This window comes from Bemisia tabaci, chromosome 4 (genome assembly GCF_918797505.1).
Source record: "Bemisia tabaci chromosome 4, PGI_BMITA_v3".
In the NCBI taxonomy this organism is placed as follows: domain Eukaryota; kingdom Metazoa; phylum Arthropoda; class Insecta; order Hemiptera; family Aleyrodidae; genus Bemisia; species Bemisia tabaci.
In genome coordinates, this window is record NC_092796.1 from 59,720,527 (window position 1) to 59,744,757 (window position 24,231).

The 24,231-nt window shown below is 41.0% G+C and overlaps 2 protein-coding genes across 5 annotated transcripts; one reads left to right on the forward strand and one right to left on the reverse strand.

The window, feature by feature from the left end:
• The first annotated feature begins 1,794 nt into the window (after positions 1 to 1,794).
• Positions 1,795 to 22,891, forward strand: LOC109042627 (uncharacterized). Of its 2 annotated transcripts, none has more exons than XM_019059495.2 (8): positions 1,795 to 1,942; positions 13,492 to 13,839; positions 15,894 to 15,998; positions 16,651 to 16,821; positions 18,951 to 19,087; positions 20,680 to 20,818; positions 21,678 to 21,807; positions 22,621 to 22,891. In XM_019059495.2, exons 2-8 carry the CDS (start codon positions 13,504 to 13,506, stop codon positions 22,731 to 22,733), a joined length of 1,131 nt encoding a protein of 376 aa, XP_018915040.2. In that variant the 5' UTR covers positions 1,795 to 1,942; positions 13,492 to 13,503; the 3' UTR covers positions 22,734 to 22,891. The 2 variants fall into 2 exon arrangements, with proteins under 2 accessions (XP_018915040.2, XP_018915039.2); XM_019059494.2 differs by lacking the exon at positions 1,795 to 1,942 and adding an exon at positions 11,802 to 11,925.
• Positions 2,852 to 11,799, reverse strand: LOC109042628 (uncharacterized). Of its 3 annotated transcripts, none has more exons than XM_019059498.2 (4): positions 11,665 to 11,799; positions 8,660 to 8,934; positions 5,792 to 5,967; positions 2,852 to 5,170 (listed from the first exon to the last, which is right to left on the reverse strand). In XM_019059498.2, exons 2-4 carry the CDS (start codon positions 8,844 to 8,846, stop codon positions 4,796 to 4,798), a joined length of 738 nt encoding a protein of 245 aa, XP_018915043.2. In that variant the 5' UTR covers positions 8,847 to 8,934; positions 11,665 to 11,799; the 3' UTR covers positions 2,852 to 4,795. The 3 variants fall into 3 exon arrangements, with proteins under 3 accessions (XP_018915043.2, XP_018915044.2, XP_072156281.1); XM_019059499.2 differs by having other exon boundaries at positions 8,660 to 8,877; positions 11,665 to 11,787; XM_072300180.1 differs by lacking the exon at positions 11,665 to 11,799 and adding an exon at positions 11,303 to 11,324.
• Positions 22,892 to 24,231: the final 1,340 nt, after the last annotated feature.

A 24,231-nucleotide genomic window follows, 5' to 3' on the forward strand; every position in this document is an offset into this window, starting at 1 on the left:
TATCCTCGTGTTCATACTCCTAAATGTTCGAGAAAATTCGTTTTCCATCATAGGTAACAGTGCGGCGTGGCGTGAATTGTGATACATCGATTTTTATGCCGTTTAAACCTATGATAAAGAATCGATTATTATGGTGTTCGCTGCGAACACCCTGTTTATCGATCGTTTTCCATAGGTTTAAACGGCATAACAATCGATATATCGCAATTCACGCCACGCCGCTGATAGGGAACTTGGCAGCAGCGTCCGGAGGCTCATGAGACGTTCTCCATTCGCGCGGCAGTAGCTATAGGCAATGCGTCAGATTTTGACGGAAGAATAAATGACGAACGAGAAAAATAAGGATGCACATGGAGGAGTGCTTCTGTTGAGAGGGGCCCTCCGTACACACGCGATTAACCGAGAAAATTGGAAAACTTTTCTGGAAAAACGACGACGCCGCGCGACGCGCTTATCTTCTCGCACCAACCTCGATCAACCCCCTTCAAAGTGGCGGGAACGATTTACAGTGAGGCCACGCGGGCTGATCTCAGAATCCGCTGCTCTATTTGAACGTACTGCACTGGAAAAAAACACATTGGATCTAGAGTCCAGACTCTTGAAAACATTGACAAGAACAAGGACTCTTCAATCAATCAGATTTAAGCTTAAATCAAAAGGAAATCCGCTCAAATTAAGAGGCTTGGTTCTTGATTTAAGCTTAAATCTGATTGAATCGAGGGTATTTTTTCTTGCCGATGTTTTTAAGAGTCTGGACTCTAGATCCAATGTGTTTTTTTTTCCTGTGTACTGAAATCAAAAGGAAACATCTCTCCGTGTGACTAGGGCTCTGATGCCCATAAGGATTCATGCAAAACAAGGACCCAATGGCGTGGCGTGAATTGCGATATATCGATTGTTGTGCCATTTAAACCTATGAAGAAAGATCGATTATCAGGGTGTTCGCAGCGAACACCTTAGTAATCGATTCTTTACCATAGCTTCAAATGGCGAGATATCGATATTCGATTATTCACGCCACGCCACTGCAAGGACCATGTCAATGTCGTAGTGGATACAGCTCTGTTGCATTTAAGTACGTCTTAGTACTTGGTTCGCGTCTACCAGTGGCGAGGCATGAATGATCGATAATCGATATTCACACCATATCCATCGATCCTTTACCATACGTTTAAGTGGCGGACCAATCGATATATCGCAAAGCACGCCACGCTACTGGCGACTATTGAAACTAAGACGCGTTCCTTCAGAAATTGCTATTCTTCAGATTGCTTACATTCAATGACGGCATGATGGCACCCCCAACACACCCCCTCTCCATACACACATTCTGCCTCGCTAAGGAAAAACGCTGTATGAACCATCAGCCTTTGCCAAATTTCCTCCGAAAACGACTCATTTGCAGGAAAATTTGTGAATATTTCTCCTTGGATTTTTCGAAGGATTTCGTTCGAAATTTTATCGAAACAGTCCGAAAATTTCAAGGAAAAATATTCATAAGTTTCCTCAAAAATAGATATTTTCTGAGAGGAAATTTGGCAACATTCGAATGTTCATACGGCGTTTTTCCTTAACACGGCAGCATTGTTTTAAAATGTAGGTCTGCAGGAGGAGTGTTTTCAAGATAATACTTGAGGTAGTGGATAATATTGCAGGCAATGTGGTGGTGGTGATTTGACGAGCAGTTTCATGTTTAAAAACGAGGGTTGCCCTTAAGTTTTTGGGTGGTTTGGTTTTGATGTTCGATTTGGTGCTCGAGCGCATGGCTTGCGTGACTTTCAGCGGAGAGCGCGTGCCCTTCCACGCGGCCGATCGCCACCTGTGCGTTCTACCCTTAACCTGTCGAAGGGGCTGAAAGAATATCCTTTAGACAGTGTTCATCGTCTGTGAAAGTGGCATTTTTGGGGACGTCGACGGGCAAGTGGAGTGCAACTATTTCTTGGTGAGTGATAATTTGGTTGACTTTTTCGGCTCGTTGTTAGTGACACATCCGAGGGATGTGTAGATAGGACATTTTGTTCTGGTGACGCCCTTATAGATAAGAAATCCAATATGTTGAGCTCATAATATCAACTCCCGAGCGAACGAGTAAGGAAAAAGGATGTTTCGGGAGATCTACAATACATGAACGTTAATTTCCGCCTAGTGATAACTTCTTACGCGTTGAGTGGTTTGATAAACTAATTTCGTCAAACTACCTATATCGACGGCGAAACTACCAAACCACGTATCTCGGTTTGCGACGTCGCAGACTTCCTGTCATACTTTATTTTTTAAATGAAAAGCTACTTAACGTCCAGTTTTGAAAATTTCTGTGATTTTTCTTCTTCGTGCGGAGAAAATTCTGTGAAAATTTCAAAGAATGATATTGATTTGGTCTACTTCAAAAAAATAAAATGTGAACGTAGATTTTTAAACGCCGCAAACGAGATACGTGGTTTGGTAGTTTCACCGTCGATATGTCTCTTTTCTATACGACATTCATACTGCCGTCCTAAGGGAAAACGCCGTATGAACATTCGAGAGTTGCCAAATTTCCCTTGATAAAATGTCTATTTTTAAGGAAAGCCATGAATATTTTCCCTCGAGACTTTCAGGACTTTTAGGTGGAATTGCAAACAAAATCATCTAAAAAATTGGAAAAAAATTTCGCGCGAATTTTCCCGAAAATTCGTAGTTTACCAAGGGATATTGGGCAATGTCTAAGGGCTCGCACGGCGTGTTTCCTTGGTGCGGCAGTGTAGACTTTACACATTTCAAATCCTTCACTACGGCAAAGTCTTACCAATAGAAAATGAAAGGAGGAAGGGGGGCTCAAGCATAAAATTTTCATGCAGTTGCGACCTCTGGAATTCATGTTGGGAAAGCATTGCCTTCTTTACTAAAATTGAGAATGAAATAATTTGCACATTATTTATGAATTAATACATCACTTGAACTTAAATAATATAGAACAGAGCTAGCATGGAAATCTTCGGATTAAACCGCTGTCGATTGGAGTTCTAATTAGGATACCGCAAGGCGAGCAATACAGACGACGAATCCTTGAATAGGTAATCGTTGTAGGGCATAGGATGATTCCTGGCCTCCCTTAAAAATTGAAGACAAAGTGGCAAAAAATATTGCTCAATCGGTCGAATCTCGTGATATATAATTCTGTTTATTCGTGAAACATTTTTGATAGAAAGCATCTATGTAAGGGAGCCTACTTTGGCCTTTTGGCTCTTATATAACTTCATTTATATTGTTTTCATTTTCGTAGAAGTAGTGTTAATGCAATCAAAATATGAATAAAAATTAAGTCGACGAATTAGGTGTCTGTGGGTGTAAAGTATGTAAAGAAAGATTTTTTTCTTCAATACGCTGAAAAATGTAATAGTTATGTTACATGGTAAGACCTGGAATCTCGCAGCTTTGATGACATTTGGTTTTGAGGAGATGACAATGAAAATTTTTCTCCATTAAAATAATTTGTATTTTTACAAGGTCATTACATATTTATAATTTTTCTCTGACAATTAAGTTAATGATATTTGCATTTTCAACAAATCAATCATGCTGCTTCAGACGTTGAACTTTCACGATGGGCCTCAATACTTTCCCCGGCTCATTGCAAAGTGTACTTAAGCTCTTCAGTCAGCTGAGTGACGAATTGATATCATATTTAATAAAACGTTTGACGTAAAAGGGCAAAGGAGGAAGGCCGCTGCCCTTCCCGCAGAAAAATCGTAACAATTTGGCTGTCTAATGCAATCAGACCTCCAGAAGCACTAATGGATCTGTGCTTCCTCATCTCTTATAACATCTGCTAAGATCTGTAGCCACCATGGACAGACAATCAATCGTTGGTTGAGAGATCTTATGGACTATATTCATGTCAGGATATATCAACAAAAATATTCGTATTTTAAGCTTGTGAGCTTGACACATTATTTAAAAGCACTGGCCCGGGCCCCCCTATGCCCACTGGTCCAATGGAAGTATTTTTTAGCCATGAGATTGATGACAGGACTCGCGGGACTAGGGTAGACGATCTCTCAGTTGGACGAATTTCTGTCAAACGGACCTATGTGCATTAAGACATGAGCCCTGGGACCCATAAGAATATATGGACGTATTTCTATAAAACGGAACTATGTGCATCATGACGTGAGTCCTGTTATGCACATATTTGTATGAGAATCAGGGCTCATGTCTTAATGCACATAGTTCCGTTTGGCAGAAATACGTCCATACGAATACCAGGGCTTACGTCGTAATGCACATAGTTTCGTTTGACAGAAATACGTCCAGTTGTCTCTTGGTCCTCTTTGTGAATCCTTTAATCTATCAAGGTTAATAATCAGCCCGTTGGCCGCCTGCGTCCATCGGTGTAATAGAAGTATCTTTTAGCTCTGAGCCTGAGGACGAGACTCTTAGGACTGGAGTAGACGATCTGTCAATCGTCTCTTTGCCTTATTTGTCCATCGCTTAGTCTATCAACATAAATAATCAGCTCGTTGGCCCCCTACGCCCACTGCGGGCTGATTATTGAAATTGATAGACAAAGCAATAGACAAAGAAGACAAAAAGGATATGCAGGGATCCTATTGGTGGAATCTGGTGGTTGCAATGAACAAAGGACGCAGGTAATAGACCAACCGACGGCAACCCACGAGAGACCCGATAGTTAGTCCATCATTTACTCCCTTAGTCTATAAGAACCACCCATTTCAACCAATAGGATCGCCCTATACTCTTTATGTCTTCTTTGTCTATAGCTTTGTCTATAAATTTCAATAATCGGCCTTCTGGTCTAATGGAAGTATCTTTTAGCCATGAGCTTGATGACAGGACTCTTAGGATTGGAGTAGACGATCTGTCCATCGATGGTAAAAGTGGTGATGTCCAGCTCGGAAAGGACCTGCCAACCGTGGCGGAGGGCGAGGCGTTGCGATGCCTCTCCGGTGAAGACGGTGGCGCTAACTTGGGTGTTGGTGAAGCGGCAGACGTCCTCTCGGGCTCCGAGCATCTCGAACCCGATCCCGCGTCGCTCGAATTCGGGTGCCACGACCAGACCCACAGCGTGAACGTACGCCTGACACTCGAACTTCCAGAACACGCTCACCTGCTCCTCCACTGCGGCCAGCGTCTTGAATATCTTACGCCACTTCTCCGTCCGGAAACTGTCCTGAAAATCCAAGCATACGCATTCCGGAGGTGGAACTGGAAAATTATATATACTAGGGGACTCTGCCCCCTGGCCGCTACGCGGCCCAACCTCCCGGGCACTGCGCGTCCCCATCAAAGGCCGCTTTGCGGCCAGGGAAATCGTCAAAATCGCCCGTTGACGGTTATTGAGCGCATACTTTTAATTGAATAACAAAACGATGTTTCAAAGACAAATTTCCCGTCGTACAATATTTTCAATGACTTACTCTGAATTTTGATTATTTTTGCGAAGTCGACCTTGACAGGGTCACATATAGCTGCCCATGGCTAAGCAAAGGCCTCTGAAAGTAAAGACCCACTCTTTTAAAACCCATACCTTTAACTCCCCTTTCCTCACACCGTCCATCAAGCGTCTTAAAAATGATTTTATTAAAATACAGATGATTTTTTTTGAGAGGATTTATGAGAAGGAACATTCAATATCTGCCAAAAACTCAAAATTGAGTTAAAAGTACTTCAGCATAGAGGAGCAAAATCTGGATATTTTGACACAAGTTTTCAAAACTAGTTCACACGATCAAATAAAAAGATGTACTACCAAATGAATTCCGCAGAAGCTAGTATGCCTAGAGGTTCTTACCATAGACACAGGTTCCTCTTCTCCATTCTGTGACACATCAAGAACGTTGCAACTAATCATAGGGCCCCGGTTGCCTTTGTCGTCCACCAAAAAAGCACCTAATGAAACCTTTTTTGATAAGTACTTTCTCCAAATGTCGTGGGCCTCTTCAGTTGCCTCTTTGTCTCCCAAAACTCCTGAAAATAGGGAAAGCTAGTTTAATGTGTTGATCTTTGGCCAATTCTGTCGAAAGGAGTTGTCGCTTCAAAGGAGTCTCTGTCATAAAAGCATGCGAGTCCGTGGCTCGCAATGATTCAATCTCTTTGGATAAGGCTGTGTCGACGCAGAATGAAGTAAGTATTCTTGCCTAAGTATCCAAATGAAGGCGAAAAGCAATCCAATAACTTTTGTCTCTTTAAAGCTGATCCTCAAGCTCCACGGTCTTCCCTGGTAAAAATTGGCACTAGAATCTGTGTTCCAAAATACCATAGACGTACAGCCGGCTGTAAGATTTCCAATAGCTTCTACAGCCGGCTACAAAATTTCTTATAGCCTTTTATAGCCGATGGCGATTAAGCAACAGCCAGGCGATAAAGTGTATGCTAAACGTTAGTAATTACGGATGCTAGGACTTAGTGAGTTTTTGGACTACTGCTCTCTTTTTGGGGCGTAGTATCTTGATTTATTTTGCAAGGAAAGCTCCGTACTTTTGATGGATGCCTGCCATTCCTAATTTATCAGAGCGCCTTCAGTTTCGTATGATACTGTGCAATACCTCTGGAGTGAAATAGTTGCTTCAAGCGCCGTAGCACGCTGCGGCGCGGCAGGCGGGCAGCCAGCGCGGAACGCGCATTGGCGCCTACAAACCTAACAGGGATACTTCACGCGTTGCGCAATGCGTGAAGTATCCCTGTTAGGTTTGTAGGCGCCAGTGCGTCGCCGCTCCGCTTTGTGTTAGGCTCTAATATTTAATCTGGCGGAGTTGGCGTTATTCAACTCATGATTTTGGAATGTTTGTACATCCTGTATGGATTACTATCATTTTAATTAATGAAAAGAAATTTGTATTAAAGGAAAATATAATGTGTGTTTTGTAAATATTAAGGTGGTTCCGTATCAAACTAAATGATTTCCAAAGCACACGAATTCCTACACAATTTCTTATAGCCTTTTATAATCGATGGCGAAAAAGCAACAGCCAGGCGATAAAGTGTAAAGCCCGGCGATAGGAACTATAGCCCGGCTGCATAATTTTGTATCGCTTCGTATAGCCCGGCCGTATGATTTTCTCCGCATTCTACGGCCAGCTATATGATTTTCTGTAGCCTTGTTTAGCCGGCTATAAGAATTCTTATGGTGTTTTGAAACGCAGCTCTTATCGCCAATTTTCACCAGGGTTATTACAGACCAAACCATGTACCATCTCAGTTGAGGAATGATTTGAAATCATTCACATCATTCTTCTTAAAATAAATTAGCAGCTTTTGCCAGAATGCTTGGTTTCAGTTGTAGATACAGCTGATGTAATTTTTTCCGGGTGAGTACATACTCCACTCCACAAAGTATGGGGTGCTGAGCAATGTTTTATGCTACTTAAAATACCAGAACCCTCCGGACTCCACCGAGGAAAAGCTTTGAAATTGTTCTCTGGCAGTGATTTTGATTGTTCAAATTTCAATTTTGCACAAATCTGCGAATAATAATGAGATTAATTCTAATTTTTGCGGCTACCGATAGGAAATAGTCCCTAGATAAACCCGCTCTCTTCAGATTTGGAGAGAAGACCCATGACCCAGGTTTTTCATATTTCGTGATTTTGTATATGCTCCAACTCAGACAATGTGAAATATTCAATTTTTTGTCACAATTCGTTCTAAAGATCTAGTGGGCCGATTTTTATGATTTTTGCGGCTATCGATAAAAGATAGTACTCTAGATGACCCCGTATTATTTAGATTGATTTATGGGAGCCCATGAAGTGGACCTTTGAGAGCGTAGAGCACCCTCTGGGGGTCGGGCCGCGTAGCGACCAGGACCGGCCGCGGTGTCCTTGGTACATTAATATATTTAAAACGTTACCCAACTGTTAACGTTTATTTCAGAATAAAATAGGTAAAGAAGCGTTAAGTACAATAGGATCTTCTACGGCAACCGCTTGAATATCATCATTCCGCGATTGGCCCCATATTCGTCGGGCAATCCGCGATCTGACCGGTCGAGTCACGAAATGCCTCGACCTTGTTTTGGCTTTCACCCGTGCGTTTAATAAAATGGTGAGAAATAATGGACCACTAGACAAGGTACGAATTTCAGCATTCTGATACATGTTTTTTAACCAAAATTTCGCGTAGAACACGGTGCACTCAACGAAAATTACCGAAATCAACTCCTTCCGAAGATATTTAATGATTCTTAATGCGTGAATTCAAACCATCCGCTCATGAAAACGCAATGCTCTACGTGATTCATACCGAGCGCTAAACGTTATCATGACAGTCTCTGCGATATAAAAATCTGGCAACCTCGATCTCAACGCTTTGGCTCAGCTATAGCAAATTGCTTATAGTTTGAACAACACATGGTGGGAAATGAACATTGCTTGTTTGAGAAGCTTGCTGAAACCGTTGTAGTGGGCGATTTGACTCACGTAGAGCTTTGAGTTTCTTGTCAGCGGGCGGTTCAAATTCCTCGTAACCAATGTGAAATAAAAACGTTAATATCTTCGTTAGGAGTTGGTTTCAGTTATTTCCGTTGTAAGAATCGTGTTCTACGTAAAATTCTCGTTAAAACATGTATCAGATTGGTTAAATTCGTACCTTGTCTAGTGGTCCATTCGTGATCTACTCTGTATTTTGCGTGGTTTGATCTAAGTCTAGGATATTTACTTGCCGATGCATGCGGTTATGTTCTCGTTCGCAAGGAAATGTTGTCCCATGAAGAGGAGGGTCTCGTCGAACAAAGATTCGTCGATGAGCTGGATGCGGTAGTTTATGGTTGGACGTCCATCTTTCGCCTCGTGCTTTATCCGTCGAAATATTGTCGACTCCCCGTCACCGCTGCCACAGTTTACCTCCATCCTTCAATTTCTTTCACGCTCTTCCACCCACCTTAAATAATTTAGCGAATGGTTTTTCACTGACTCATCGAAGGGAGACTGGATCCACCTGGATCAACGACAGTAATCAAATTATTTGCGAAAAAGTTAAGGGTAAATTAGACGCAAGTATGGCAAGGATGTATCGCACCTTTTAATTTTGCAATTATTCGTTTTTAAACATGATCTATTTGTAGAAAAAAAGAATAAAAAAATCAGATTAAATCCTCGTAGCTTGGAAAGAGCTTGATGCAGAAACGGCTTTTTTCGCCCCCCCTCTGGAAGTTCTTCAGACTTTGTCTATTGATTACTCATACTTGAGCGCTTCTTTTCCCAAATTTTCAGACCCCCAAAAAATTTTGGGGGGGAGCTAGGGGGGGTGGAAGTCAAAACCTATGAACCTCGATATCTCTTGAACAAAGAAAGATATCGAAGTCCGGTTTGGACGAAAAATCGTCTAAAATTGCATACTTTAAGATTCTTAAGGTCGAAATCCCGATATCACATTTTTAAGTCAACATATGTGCTTTTTTCCAGTTTTTAGGTCTAGAAAATTTATTTTAAACGAAAAATTTACAAAGATCTCAATATTTTATTTGAACCAAAACCAGTTTTTTAAATTGTTCGTCTTTTTCCGCATCCAACGAGTGGTCCATTAAGCTGGGGAACCGAACGGTTCCGGAGTTATGATCGATTGAAGTTTCCGCTCAACGCGCGCCGACCGATTTTCGCGCGCAAAAAAGTCGGATTTGACTGTTATTAGATCAGATTGAATGTTCAAACTGAGCAAAATGCTTTATTAGGGACTCTTGAGGGTCGCTGAGTTCAGAAATTACCGATACTTCCAAAAAATTCACGTTTTTAAAATTGCAGCTCCGCAGCGCTATTTTAGAGGCCCACTGAGCGCCGACCGGCCGCTCAGTGGTCCTGTCCGAAGCTGCAATTTTAAAAACGTGAATTTTTTGGAAGTATCGGTAATTTCTGAACTCAGCGACCCTCAAGAGTCCCTAATAAAGCATTTTGCTCAGTTTGAACATTCAATCTGATCTAATAACAGTCAAATCCGACTTTTTTGCGCGCGAAAATCGGTCGGCGCGCGTTGAGCGGAAACTTCAATCGATCATAACTCCGGAACCGTTTGGTTCCCCAGCTTAATGGACCACTCGTTGGATGCGGAAAAAGACGAACAATTTAAAAAACTGGTTTTGGTTCAAATAAAAAATTGAGATCTTTGTAAATTTTTCGTTTAAAATAAATTTTCTAGACCTAAAAACTGGAAAAAAGCACATATGTTGACTTAAAAATGTGATATCGGGATTTCGACCTTAAGAATCTTAAAGTATGCAATTTTAGACGATTTTTCGTCCAAACCGGACTTCGATATCTTTCTTTGTTCAAGAGATATCGAGGTTCATAGGTTTTGACTTCCACCCCCCCTAGCTCCCCCCCAAAATTTTTTGGGGGTCTGAAAATTTGGGAAAAGAAGCGCTCAAGTATGAGTAATCAATAGACAAAGTCTGAAGAACTTCCAGAGGGGGGGCGAAAAAAGCCGTTTTTGCATCAAGCTCTTTCTTAAAAACTTATGATTTTTCTTCTCGGTCAGTAGAATAATCTGTACCTATGAATTTCAAGCTATATAGCTTGTTCCTCTTCGAAAAAATAAACTAGAAACTGAGGTTTTGAGCTGCAATGGAAGAACGTGGTGTTGCACATTAGCCATCGATATGACATAATTCAATAGATGGTATAATATAATTACCAATTTTTCATTATTTAGACCCGGAGAAATTTGGTGAAAATTTATTTATATTTGTTCAATTTTTCATGATTGACTAAAATATTCAGAATTTCAAATTAATACGTAACTATTCCACTTCCGAACTTTGCGAGAACAGCTCTAGAGCCAACACATGACATACTTTCATGTTCTTAGGAGACATGAAAAGCGTGGTATGTGCTTTTGTATACCGGTACGCTGACAAAGTCTCGGCTCAAATCACATAACCACAACATTGAAGGGGTGACAAGTTTCGCGTTCGTATTTTCACATGTTTAAATCAAGAGGCAACTGCAATTTACGACTATAGGCTTGCGGCATAACTCGTTTACGAATAGGACGAATTTGGTTGTTATAAGCAAATGAGTAAGGTCCTTTAAATTAGATTTAACGAATTTTGAAGAAAACTCGATTCCAAAAATTTGAGCGCTTTTGCGGTGACACGTACCCGACACTCGTGGACAACTCGTTGGGTTTTCTTTTCGTTTTTCCCGGTCTATTGGCCGCACGTTATAAAGCGATATCAGGAATGCAGGCTTCACACCAAGCAGGAACTTAAGTTCCCTGCCCCCGTACATACTACAACACAACGTGTGACACATACATCCTAAAGGATTCGCACCTCTTTATATTTAATTGTTGGTGCATGTTTTATACTCACCCCAAGACACGCACATACATTACAGACATCAGTTGTTTCGTAAGTTGTTAAAGAAAGGTAGTCCCGTCGGAAAGCATTAAATATAGAATTTAGGTTGGGAGACTTTCCCGTCAAAACACGAGTTTCGTATAAAATAACGAGGACAATGAATATACTTGACCTTATCACAAAATTTGGCGCAAATCTTCGCACTTTTTAGAATCACGAGCTAGTATGTTCGAAACAATGATAATGAAGAAATATACTTTTCTGGCAAGTATTTATTGCAACTGTCCAAAGATGCTGTGCCCCAGATGTGAAGCTGAAAAGTAAACATCATATCGTGCAAAAAAGAGATTTTCCACATTTTTCAAGTCACCTACCTGTTGATCGGTTGGGAACTAAGGACACAGAGCTTACAGAGAGTGACGATAAATTAACCCCACGAACTATCCAACCGTGCTCTGAAAATTCCCGGAACAGCTGACAGATCGATAAAAGCGTGACTCCACCTCCGCCTCCCATTTCGTCGTACCTACCTCAGTTCACCATCCTGCTCTTCATCCCTCAGGACTGAAAATCGCGCTGTCGAAGCCGTTCACTGTGGCTGCTTCAGAAAATTTCCTCCGATAAATCTGACCTTGGTGCGTAGGCCTTGTCTATTTTGACTTCTACAATCGCGTGCATGAGCATTTCGGGTCGTCGGCAGTTACCTAAACTATTATGACAGTGCATGTGAACTTGAAAGCAACAGGTTATTCGTGCCGATATAGGGGAGTGAAGTGGAGTTGTTAAATTTTAGATTGGGAACTAATTACATTATTTGCAGAAACTTCCACAGTTAGGTTTCTTAAGTTCACAGTCTCGTTCAAAAATTCGAATGGTCCTCCCGTGATAGTCGGCCGCAGTGGTGTCCATCCCCCTCCCCCATCCCAGTTGAGGAGTCCCCCCCCCCCAAAAAAAAAAGTAGAGATGCTTCCCCCCTCCTCCTACATAAGGCGCAACTCTACTCATTCAGCGGGGGGTCCAGGGAGCCTTTCCCGGAAAGTTTTGAAATAAAAAGACCTATAAAACGCAATTCCAGGCACTTTTATCAGTGACTCTAAACCTCTTCTAAGACTTAATTTTTTTTACAATGTTTTAAGGATAAAATGAACAGCCAAAAATAAGACACCTTTAATTCATATGGTATTATAAGGTAAATAGAATACACAGAAAATAAGTTAGTTTTTAACGAGTGAAAAACATTAGAAACAGTCAAGACGGACCAAGTAACTGAAGTTGACAAATAAACCGTAGGTACCTAACCGAGGTATTTAAAGGAACAAATATTGAGTTTTAAAAAAACCTGATCTTTATGGAATGAGATCATTTGAAGTGTCGGGAGAAAGGGGAGGGAAATTTTTCATTAGGGGGAGAAATGTTTCACGAGGAGGGGGAGAAACGTGGGGCAACAGAAATACTTCATGGGGGAGACATTATCCTGGATGAGGGGGGAGCTATTTCTTGGATAAGACAGATTTCTCTTAGTAACGGGTAGATGTTATAATTGGAGGGAGGGATTTTTTTAGAGGGAGTAAGAAATCTTTTTCGAAATAAAGAGATTTCCGCGAGGGAACACATTACTTTTGGAGGGGAGGGAGAGAGGAGGGGGTGAGAAGAAACTAAATTTGGAGGGAAGAAACCTCTTTTTGGGGGAAAGACATTCTCTTAGATAGTGGCAAGCACAATTGTTGTCCTACAGGGAGACATATTTTCTAAGGTAAGAAGGAAATTTTCCATAGGGGGGTGAGGATGTTCTTATGAAGAGGGAAAAATTCCTTGGGAGGGAAAGGGAGAGAAGATTTTTTCAAGGTGTCAAACAAAACACCCCCCCTTTCCTTCCCAGTTAGCACAAAATATATTTAATATATTTAGAAAACATTCTGGTGAATATATTTTGAAAAAATTCCGATAAATACATTTTGAAAATATTTTAACGGAGGAAACATTGTAATATTTTCAAAATATTTTAACGGCGGGAACACTAAAATATTTTTGTGGTATCTGGGCCCCTCTCAATTCCAAAGTTGAGGAGTAGCTGCTCAGAAAACCCCTGGCGGGGCACCTCTGCTTCAGTCCCATTTTAAGTCATTTAGTATTATCGTTTCGGGCGGATTAAGTTGTTTCCGATTATTTCATTAGAATTTCAAGTGTTATTTTCACTTTAGAGCGCGAGGCAAATGATGAAGCTGTGGAATGGGATACGCCGGTGGGACATGGGACTCAGCCGCAAGAACCGAGATGCAGAACCCGGCGAGAACTCAGGGGCTCGGCTCAAAGCAGTGGAGATAGAGTTGGTCTGCTTCTACGAGTACTGCAAGGAGGCCGGCTTCTCCGCGGTCGAGATGGAAGTCATCTGTTGGCCGTTGCAGTCGGCCATGCGACATAGCGCTCTCCGGCGGATGGCCAAGATCACCCTTGCCGTCGTCCTCCTCGTCGCTGCCCTCCACCAGCTCCTCCAGTTCGGAGCTGTCCAAACACACGCCATGGTCCTCACCAGGATCCTCATCATCAAGGTGACTAGCCCCTCGTCTCTCTTTTAAATGGATCAGCGGGCTCATTACGTCGTCTTCCGCACGAAGGAACGTAACTCTATTTCAAAGTTGCCGAATCGGGTCATAGAATTAATTTGTTTAAAAAAATGTACCGGTGCAATTTTATCCAAAATGTTTCTAATTTTCGCATGAAATGTGGGGAAAAGTCAGTGAAATTTTCAGTTAGAAATTCTCAAGATTCTCCTGGTTAATGTGGAATTTGCGAGGCGAAATTTGGCAGCAATGAAATGGAGTTACGTTCTCTCGTGAGGAAAACGACGATTATAGAAATTGATAGATTAAGCGATGGACAAGGAAGACAAATTAAAAATAAAGCGACCCTATTGTTGGAAGCGAGTGGTTGCAATGGACAAAGGAGGTAATTAATAGACCAACTAACGGCAACCCACGAGAGACCCTGCTGTTAGACCATCATTTTCCCTCTTTGTCTATAACAGCCACCCGTTTCGACCGATAGGATCGCTCCATGCTTCCTATGCCTTCTTTGTCTATAGCTTTGTCTGTCGATTTCAATTATCAGCCCGCAGTTGCGCTATTGACAGAATCGTTTCACAATCTCTCGGTGCTTCCTTCATGGCTGCGCCTAAAGCGTATGGGGGTCAAGGAATAGAGAGTGAAGGTGGAGGCTACTCAGGAAGATCAATGGCCCTCCCTTTTCCTCCCCTCTCTTTCCTCCTACTCATCATCATCCTGTAGTTTTCTTTGCCTCTTCTTCTCCTTCCCTCCTTTTATTCCTTCCCTTTTCCTTTCAACCTCACTTCTATTGATTCTCATGCTTCTTTTTTCACTCTACAATAATTGGTGCATTTATTGACAAGATATGCATGTAGCCCCCGCCCCTTCCCACTCACCAACGGGAGGCTATTTAAATCCTTAATACCAGTACACAGGGCCGGATCAAGGCCGGATTTACCTACTTGCCGCCAATGGGCCGCCTATATTTTGCCGCCCCCTTCTCATTCGTTTTGAAACATCAATAAAAACCATCAAGTGAACGTGCCGGATGGGGAGGGGTGCATAAGACACGTTCACTCGTGTTGGACAAAATTTTTTGCTTAAGCCCTGTCAACTCTACTAGCAAAAGTTCACGGAACTTTGTGAGCAAGTTCAGTTCCGTAAACCTATTTCTGTGCGAACAAGGTCTTCCATGTGAAAGAAATGAACGAAAAACTTATGAAAGAACAAACATAAATGTGGTTTGATAAGTTTAACTTCCACCGCCGCGCCGCACTGACCGCACTGTGTTTGGCGCAATGCGTGAAGTATTCATGCAGTCTTGTAGGCGCTACGCGTTTCACGCTAACCGCAGTTGACCGCACTGTGTATGACGCAATGCGTGAAGTATTCATACACTCTTGTAGGTGCTAATATGTGTTACATGCCGACCGCCGCGCCTCCTTTTCATCTCAAGTCGTCGTCGTCATTTTGCTCTCAGCGCTGCGCCGCTCCAGGCGAAATTGCGTGTTTGGTTTCTCTCTTAACTCGACTAATGAAAGGTGCGCTGTCTCTTGTATCACCGAAAGACGACAACATTAGAGATTACTATACTCTCAGGGAATGAGAGATTTTGTCGCCTTTTCTTGTTTGTGATTTTTTTTCTGAATTTTTTTTTTTTTTTTTTTTTTTTTTTTTTTTTTTAATCCCTTCATTTAAAAAAATTGCAAAATTTGCCGCCATGGGCCGCGGCCAATGTGGCCACCCCCTAAACCCGGCCCTACAAAGATCTAGCAACGACTCAATAACTGTACCTCTGTAAGCTGAGCTTGGTACGTAAACGGATTTCGCCATGTTCACGCAACGATTGACACCTTAACTTTTCCTTACGCTCTCAATTCGTATGTTCGATGGAGAAAAGTATTTTTCAAAGGCCAACATTGCGCAGTATATTCTTTCGACAATTTCGGACGGAAATCAATCATAATTTAAAATGAATAATATGTGTAAATGAAAAAAACCGTACTGTTAGGATCCGCTGCGTAGGTGACTCCTTCATTATATTATTATTTTCTTTACAGATCTTACCTTTGTGGGACTGGAGACATTCATTCTATGACAACTGTCTCATCCAGAATCCACTGTACCAAGAATACCGCCCAGGGATAACAGAAGAGGACTGCGCAGTAAGTACCAAAATATGATATTTTAATTATGCGCGCATACTTACCTACATTTTACCCATACATGCCCATTGGGTCGTTAACGACCCATCGCAGCTAGTTTTTTATTTTAAGTGTATAGTGTAAATTGGGGAATTTAACGTGTTCAACACAGGATATATCTGGGATATAGGCAAGCCTATTTTATTTTTGTTGTGCCTCAACACGTGTTTATCCTGTCTACATAGTGTCAAAAACAACAAGTAAATAAAAAATTAAAAAAAAAAAAAAATTTTTTGGCATATATGGGTTAAAATGGGGATCGTAGGCTCTTTAAGTGTATTAAATTAATTAAATGGTAACAAATTAAAATATTTAATCATTGTATAGTCATCGTCTAGGAATCGACTTGAGTACTTTTCTGGACTCGAGTTGTTTTCATTGTTTGCTGAATTGGAAGAGAAAAGTACAGGCAAGTGGTGCCTTCATACATGTGAATGATAACTATTCAGACACGCCTGGTGTGGGGTTGCATATCTAAAATTTTGAAGGCGAATCTTTTACGCTCAATGGAAAATGGATTATATGGATAAGTAATCTGGCTAGCCGTGTGCTCCGCGCTCTGACAAATGTCCCTCGGGCAGTTTGGCTGATTTTGTTTTTCCTCACTTTGCAGAGCTGTGAAACGGTGGAACGAGTGGATCACGTTCGGGACACGAATTTTGATTTCTTGCTCGGCAACTACTTGTCACGGGATGCTCCGGTAATCGTCACAGACGCCCTCGAGACCTGGCCCACCTGGTCGGAAATCAAAAGTCATCGCTTCTCCTTCGAAAATATCACGCAGGTAACGACTTACCCAAATGATCTTCCTTCCAGACTGAGAAGCACCTGTACATCTCAGAGCCGTGCGTCGGAGGAGCTTAACGGCCTAGGACCCACCAATCTTCCGCTTTCTATCCATGCAAATTTTTCGTTCTATCAGTTACGAAGAGCACGACTTTGTATGGAATTAACACGATGAAACGCACACATTTTTTCTTGAAAAAGAAATCCAATCCTGCCGCGGATGTGGTTATTCGCGTCCTTTATTCCTTCGGAGAGGAGAAGGTGATGCTGGAGTAAAAATCTCTCTTCCCCTTTCCGTATGATTTCGTGTACATGCAGTGCACGCTAGAAAAAAAAAATTGGGGGGAAAATTGGACTCTCTAGGCTGTCGCGAAGGTGGAGCGATAAGAGCGATGGGACAAACCAGGAGCCGTATTGCCGAAGGTGCCAATACGAAACAAACGGGGGAGTGGAAGAAGGAGGGGATGAAATGGGGGAGAGAAGAAAAAGAAAAAAAGAAAAAAGAGGGAGGAAGGGAAAAATTTTAAAAAAAACGAGGGGGAAAAGAGAAAAAGAGGGGAGTGAAGGGCAGGTAAAATAAAAACAAAGATGAGGAGGCATATGGGGGGGGGAGGAGGCGCTTCTTTGGGTAGAAAATCGCCCTGTGGAGCTTAATCCTTATAATCCGTTGCCTAAAATCCAAAAATGGCAAAAAAAACCCTGCACTTTCTGATTGGAATATACCACTTTCAGGGCTCATTGGTGGTCAAAGATTACTAAGGACTCCAGATACCGCACGCCGTATACTTGCCGTAGGAAAGAAGTCGCCTGCAGCGCCAGGGTAGGCAACCTGTGTAGCGGTATGCCATACTTTAGCCCATCTGTAATGGAAGTGCATGGGAAATTGCACTTCGAATGTGCAGATTATGACCGGCAAATTGCGAAAATTGTTCATTTTAGTCACTAGTCATGGTAAATGGACTCAGAAAATTGAGCAGAGATATTTGCATTAATTTTTTTTTTTTTTTTTGGGGGGGGGGGGGGTTCGGCATTTTTTAACGATTTAAAACATAAGAAAATTTAATACAGTGAATCTTTAACCAAACTTAGCACAGCACGGCGAAACCGGTCAAACACACGGCAAACAGTATATTCGTTAGCTCGAAGTATGGCATACCGCTAAACAGGTTGCCTACCCTGGAGCTGCAGGGGACTAGGGGGCCGTTTATTATTCCAATGCGGTATCTGGAGTCCTTAGTAATCTTTGTTGGTGGTGCCCCAAAAGTAATTCTTGAAGAGGCAACACTCTTAAGACCCGCGAATGGAGCATAAGATGGTGACCCTTAAAGTCCGCCATTTTGGTTTTTTCCAATGCACTGTCCCTGCTACTAGTCCGATTTTTATCAACATTTTTTTTTCGAATATATTCCCCAGGAGAATAAGTATTGTGCATGAGAGCACTGCAATGCTTGGTGATATGGCGTATCGTGTCTTCCATCGACAAAAAAGGCGCTTTTTTCCTTAGGCATATTCGGAGACGGTGCGTTGTCTGAAAATGCCTTCATTGTGAAAAGATACTTCCTAGCGTGGCCTCAGAGGCCGAATAGTTGCATCATGTCAAAACCCAATCAACAGTGAGGCAGCGTAGATTAGCGAGTAATGCGGTTGCTTCACATAATTCACGATGAGGAGTTTTGAGGCATAAGTAACGCCTTCATTTTGAAAAGATGCTTCCTAGAGTGGTCTCAGGGGCCGAATAGTTGCGTCATTTTAAAACGTAATCAACAGTGTAGCAGCTTAAAATTGGCTTAGTGAGTAAATGCGATTGCTTCAGATAATTATCTGGTGAAGAGTATCGACGCACCAATAATGCATTCATTGTGCAAAAAAACTTTAAATTTCATTCTTAGATTTGTTGAACCTTGCTGATTAAAAAAAAATAATGGTTTCAGGCTGCCTGTGAGAGGGATGAAGCATGCATAATTTTCTGTTTGGAAATGCTTTAAAATCGCTCTTATTGTCAATTATTCTGAATTATCTTAAATTTGAAATTTAAATAAAAAATTCATTTTGGAAAGAGCACCTGATTTTCTTCTCATCAATAAAACTTCAATGACCAAAAACTGTATTCTTACTGATTTTTTTTAGTTGTACGATCAAAATGGGGGACTGAGTGAGCCGATTCCATGCATGACAGCAAGTAATCTAAGAATCAGCTCAATGGATTTAGCAGCTTTCTTAAAACGAATCAAAAACCCCGATTTTAAAAACTGGTTTGTTCATTGGTAAGTAAGTCTGTCTCCAAGTGATTAAGAAAAAAATATAAGCTGATACGAATATACCTGACAAAAAATTCTGCATTCGATCAACCTGAAGTCAAACCGAGAGTTGCAAACAGTGGCATGGCGTGCTTTGCGAGTTATCGATTGACCTGCCATTTAAAGCAATGGAAAATGATCGATAAACAGGTCATTCGCAACAAACACCTTTATAATAGATTCTTTACCACAGCCTAAAATGGGATAATATTAATAGTCGATTTTCTCCCCACTGTTGCAAACTTGTGCCGGATGTCAGCCAAAAGTCAACAGCTTTGTACTCTCAGCATAGTATTTTGGACAGCAACTAAAATTTCCGTACTTCCAGAAATCGAATCTGGCAAGACTCTTTATAAAATGAGAATGCCATAGGCATAGCTGCACCCGATTAAAATAGGCGTGAGAATTTTATTTTTCAACTTGAGGATTCAAGCTAGCTTTGACTCAAGTAAGGGGCAAAAATTGAGGGCTGCTAATAATGTCTTCAAATTCCTAAATATCGTGAACTTTATCAACGGTCCCCCAAGGAACAGGTATCCCAGAGCATGAAAATTGGCATTCATTCTTAATTTTTGGAAATAAAAATTGTGCATCCCTTTCGACATGCTCTAGATTTTGCCCTCTGTTTTTTTTTCTTCTTTTTTTTCAATGGTATCAAACCCTCTGGGCACACGCTACTGTAAGTTTTCGACAAATTTCAACTAAATTTTTCACACTTAGGAAATATCATTGAAGTTATGACAAAAAAAAGTGCGTCAGCCAGCTTTTGTATAAGATTAGCACAAATTTTAACAAAATATAAATGGACCACTAAACAAGGTACGAGTTAAAGGATTCTGATACATGTTTCTTAACCTGAATTTCACGTAGAACACGACTCGCGCAACGAAATTTACTGAAACCAACTCCTAACGAAGATATTAACGTTTTTATTTCACATTGGTTACGAGAAATTTGAACTGCCCGCTCCCATGAAACTCAAAGCTCTACAGGAGTCAAATCGCGCACTACAACGGTTTCGGCAATCTTCTCTATCGAGCAATGTTCATTTCCCACCATGTGTTGTTCAAACTATAAGCAATTCGCTATACCTGAGCCAAAGCGTTAAGATTGAGGTTGCCAGATTTTTATATCGCAGAGACTGTCATGATAAACGTTTAGCGCTTGATGTGAATCACTTAGAATATTGAGTTTTCATGAGCGGGTGGTTTGAATTCACGCATCAAGAATCAGTAAATATCTTCGTAAGGAGTTGATTTCGATAATTTTCGTTGTGCGTATCGTGTTCTACGTGAAATTTTGGTTAAGAAACGTGTATCAGAATGCTGAAATTCGTAGGTACCTTGTCTAGTGGTCCATTGTAAACATTACCAAAGGTCCCCTTAGTATGCTTTTTTGGCTTTTGACAGCTCATCTTTACCTATGGCTTTCTTTTAAGGAAAGAAAAATCAAGAATAGGAAGGTACCATAGATTAGATTTTTATATCTTAAATTGACTTACGTTTACATAAAATACCTGTTAGCAGAATCCTGATTTTCCTGTGTTTGTATTTTTACAGGCAAAATTGCGATATTATTGCGGTGAAAGCTCTTCGAAAACTTTATCAGAAACCGTATTTTCTACCCAAAACTGTAGCTCCTGCGCATTATAACTGGGTGCTAATGAGCTCTGGATATACCTCGACAATTTTTAAGCAGGTAAGTGGAAGGCAAAAATGGCCGGTCCAAGAGATCGAGAGCTTTTAGTGAGCAACATTCACAGGTCATGAGTACAAATCACTCAATTTTTGCAATCAAATTTATCTGTAATGTCTCGATTTAAATGAATGACACAACCATCCTTTTGCGAGCTCATGTTATCAAAATGGTAACTTGATACCTAATGAGTGCAATTTTGTAGCAGGCATAGAGTGCAGATGGAATTCTTTGGAAATTGTTTATCATGTAGGTACCTAAGATTTTACAGAAGATCCAAATTTTCCTCAAAAATGAGTTTACTGTGAGGAAAATAATCGAATATTCGGAACTCTGGCACTCGAGTCATTTTTCATGAGACTAGCTTTCGGTTTCAGCTTAATCGGAGAACTTTCGATTGTGAGGACCTTAAAAGTGAAGTCTATGCGACTCCTGTCAATTTTTCTTAATTTTGGGTGGGAAAGAAAATTTCGGGTTCATCGTCGAATCCTGAGTATGTAATTTGAGTCGTAGAATCGATTCTCATGTAGTCTCAAGACTCCTCGGGGTTCCTTAAACCGAGAAAAGCGTGCTTTTGACTGTTTTGGACCCTTTTTACCGGCATGCCTTACTCGCCAGTCGCACGAGCCAGTGGAGCTTTTTAGACCGGGAAATCGGACTCCTTGGGTGATTTTACGTAGGAGTAGCTGTAATCAATTGTGCTTTGGTAATCGTTTCAAAACCTCAAACTAAATTTACTTACTTAGTGCCGGTCACACAAGATATTGAAAAATCTTGATCGGTACCTAATCCACGTGCGAGTAATTGGGGCGGTTCCGGTGTGATAACATAATTTTCATTGTGAATTAATTTTTTATTTCAGATTGAACTTGACAAAGGGCTCATAATGCTGGCTCAACTAAAAGGCTCAACTGTATTTAAATTGAACCCTGTGAATCCTTGTGATTTAACATGTACATCACTTTTTGGAGACCTTTTACCTGGAGAGATGCGTAAGAACTCTTTGATACATGTTTATTTCCTTGTCACCGGCTCAAAACTTAAGAGAGCTCTCTATATTCAACCATCATGAGGTTATTCAGAAAGAGTGAAGCGTCCATGAAACTTAATGCACACTGAATTGACTTAAACTTGCAATTTCAACTCTTACCATTCAAAAGTCTTACCAAAATAACTTATTGATATTATTCAGCTTTCTTTTACAATAAGATACTTACTTTTTAAATTCTATTTAATTCCGCATCCCAGATAGCCCTGGTTGCATTAGATTACGAATACACGGTAAAAGTAGGTAGCCACTGCATTGGAGTGCTGTGTATGTTGCCTACATTAATAGTTGAAGGGTCTCCTCTTATTGGCAGTACCTAGTGCTGTTTGCTTTGCATTGCGAAAGTGCCTGACTTTTTGATACATGAAACTACGACAATGATCTTTTGTGTGATAAGAATTTATGGACCAAATTGTGTAAAAATATTATGATTTGATGGTTAAAAAATTTGCATCGAATTGCAACTTTATTTCGATCTTTACCTATTCTGCTGGGTGCTAACTGTTGGGATGAAAAATATTTCTATACTCATTACCTACCGAATAGAGCATCAAGTACCTAAATCTTTGTGCAACATATGATCTCTTTTTCTTTCATGATGCCGTTTTAGTTTGTTAAAACAAAGAAAAAGGAAATACAAGAGATGCTATTCCAGTGGCGCATATTTTCATGTTGGTCGTTTTGTTCATTCCTCTTTAACCGCAAACTTTATCCGAACCTTTAAGATTTCAGCACACATCACAAATTTCTGTTTCAGTTGTTTTCGATAACCACCTGTGGTCTTTCGCATATTACCCTGGCTCAAATTTAGAAAACGTGGGGATATTGACCGAAACTGCTTGGAACAACAAGATGACATGGTTGCAATAAGAATTGTGTATTTGCCTTTTGGAACTCGAACTGGCACCTTAATACGGGAAACTAAAATTTTAATTTTACTGCCAGGGAATTTCTGTTGAGTTTGCAGAAATTTTCATAATGTATGCTTAACTCTTGTAGAATAATAAATTGTATTCATGACAACAAGAGTGAAGCTCTTCGATCCTCTTTTAACTGTATGTAAGTATAGGTATCTACCTAGGTAATCTATAATAACCTTTGGAAGGTAAGTATGTAACTTTATTCCGGCAGCTGCTTCAAAATTATGAAATTCGTATTTTTTTAATATCGATTCCCTGTTCGTCCCCGCAATTCTGCGCTTTATCTCAGGCTCGGACTGGCCATAAAGCCAATCTGCAATTGGCAGATACGCCCCCTTGGCGCGCAAAAAACGCGCCCCTCTGAAAGATAGCAAAATAAGAAGAGAAAAAAAATTACGCACGAGAATATATGCGGCAAATTTCTTAAATGAACAGAATAAGAAGTGTTAGCAGTGAGTTAGAAAGAGTTAGAAATGAAGAGAGGTGCTTTTACGCATAGTGGTGAACAGAGGTCTAAGAACTACTTTCAAGAAACACTTTTCTGTGAAATTGTCACCCTTTTGTTGACAAACAGGCGCTTTATCATCCCCCTCCTTCATTCTCTTTATGTAACTCCCGTAGAAGCGATAGCCGGTTCGATTTTTAGACATACGTACACTTTATAGACCTCATGAGAGACCTTTAAACATATTTCTTCCTTTTCAAAATGACTATATTGATTTGGACATATCATAGCATATCTCGGGCAAACTTAACCTTACTTTATTTCGAAATTTAATAGTAAGAGACATCTACAGTATAAACGTGATACGACTATTCTCGCAAGATGGATTTCCACATTGCATATGAAAAATGTAAGACGCGATGGCGTGAGTCGTAAACTCGCAAATGCTCTGCTCTAGTTTGAAGCAACATTATACAAATAAGACAAACGGAAACAAACACAACATGGAAATAGAGGCAGGGAAAGGATGCGCATTCACGACGGCGCAGAGATACAACTATTCGTACTTGATGGACGTCCGTGCTGCATCTGAAAAATTGAAGGCGCGATGACGCGAAGCGTGAGTTCTCAATGCCCTGCTGTATGCTGCCAATGAGGTTTCGCTCAGATTCGGGAGGAAAGTTAAAAAAAGAGGCCCGAACACATATCTCCTACCTTCGGCTGTGTTATTCACGTAGTGCTTGAAGCACCATTACGAATAAGACAAACGCAAACAGACACAATATGGAAATAAAGCGAGGGAAAGGATGCGCGTTAACGACGGCGCAGAGATACAACTATTCGTACTTGATGGACGTCCGTGCTGCATCTGAAAAATTGAAGGCGCGATGACGCGAAGCGTAAGTTCTCAATGCCCTGCTGTATGCTGCCGATGAGGTTTCACTCAGATTCGGGAGGAAAGTTAAAAAAGACGCCCGAATACGTCTTCCTTGTCGTCGGCTGT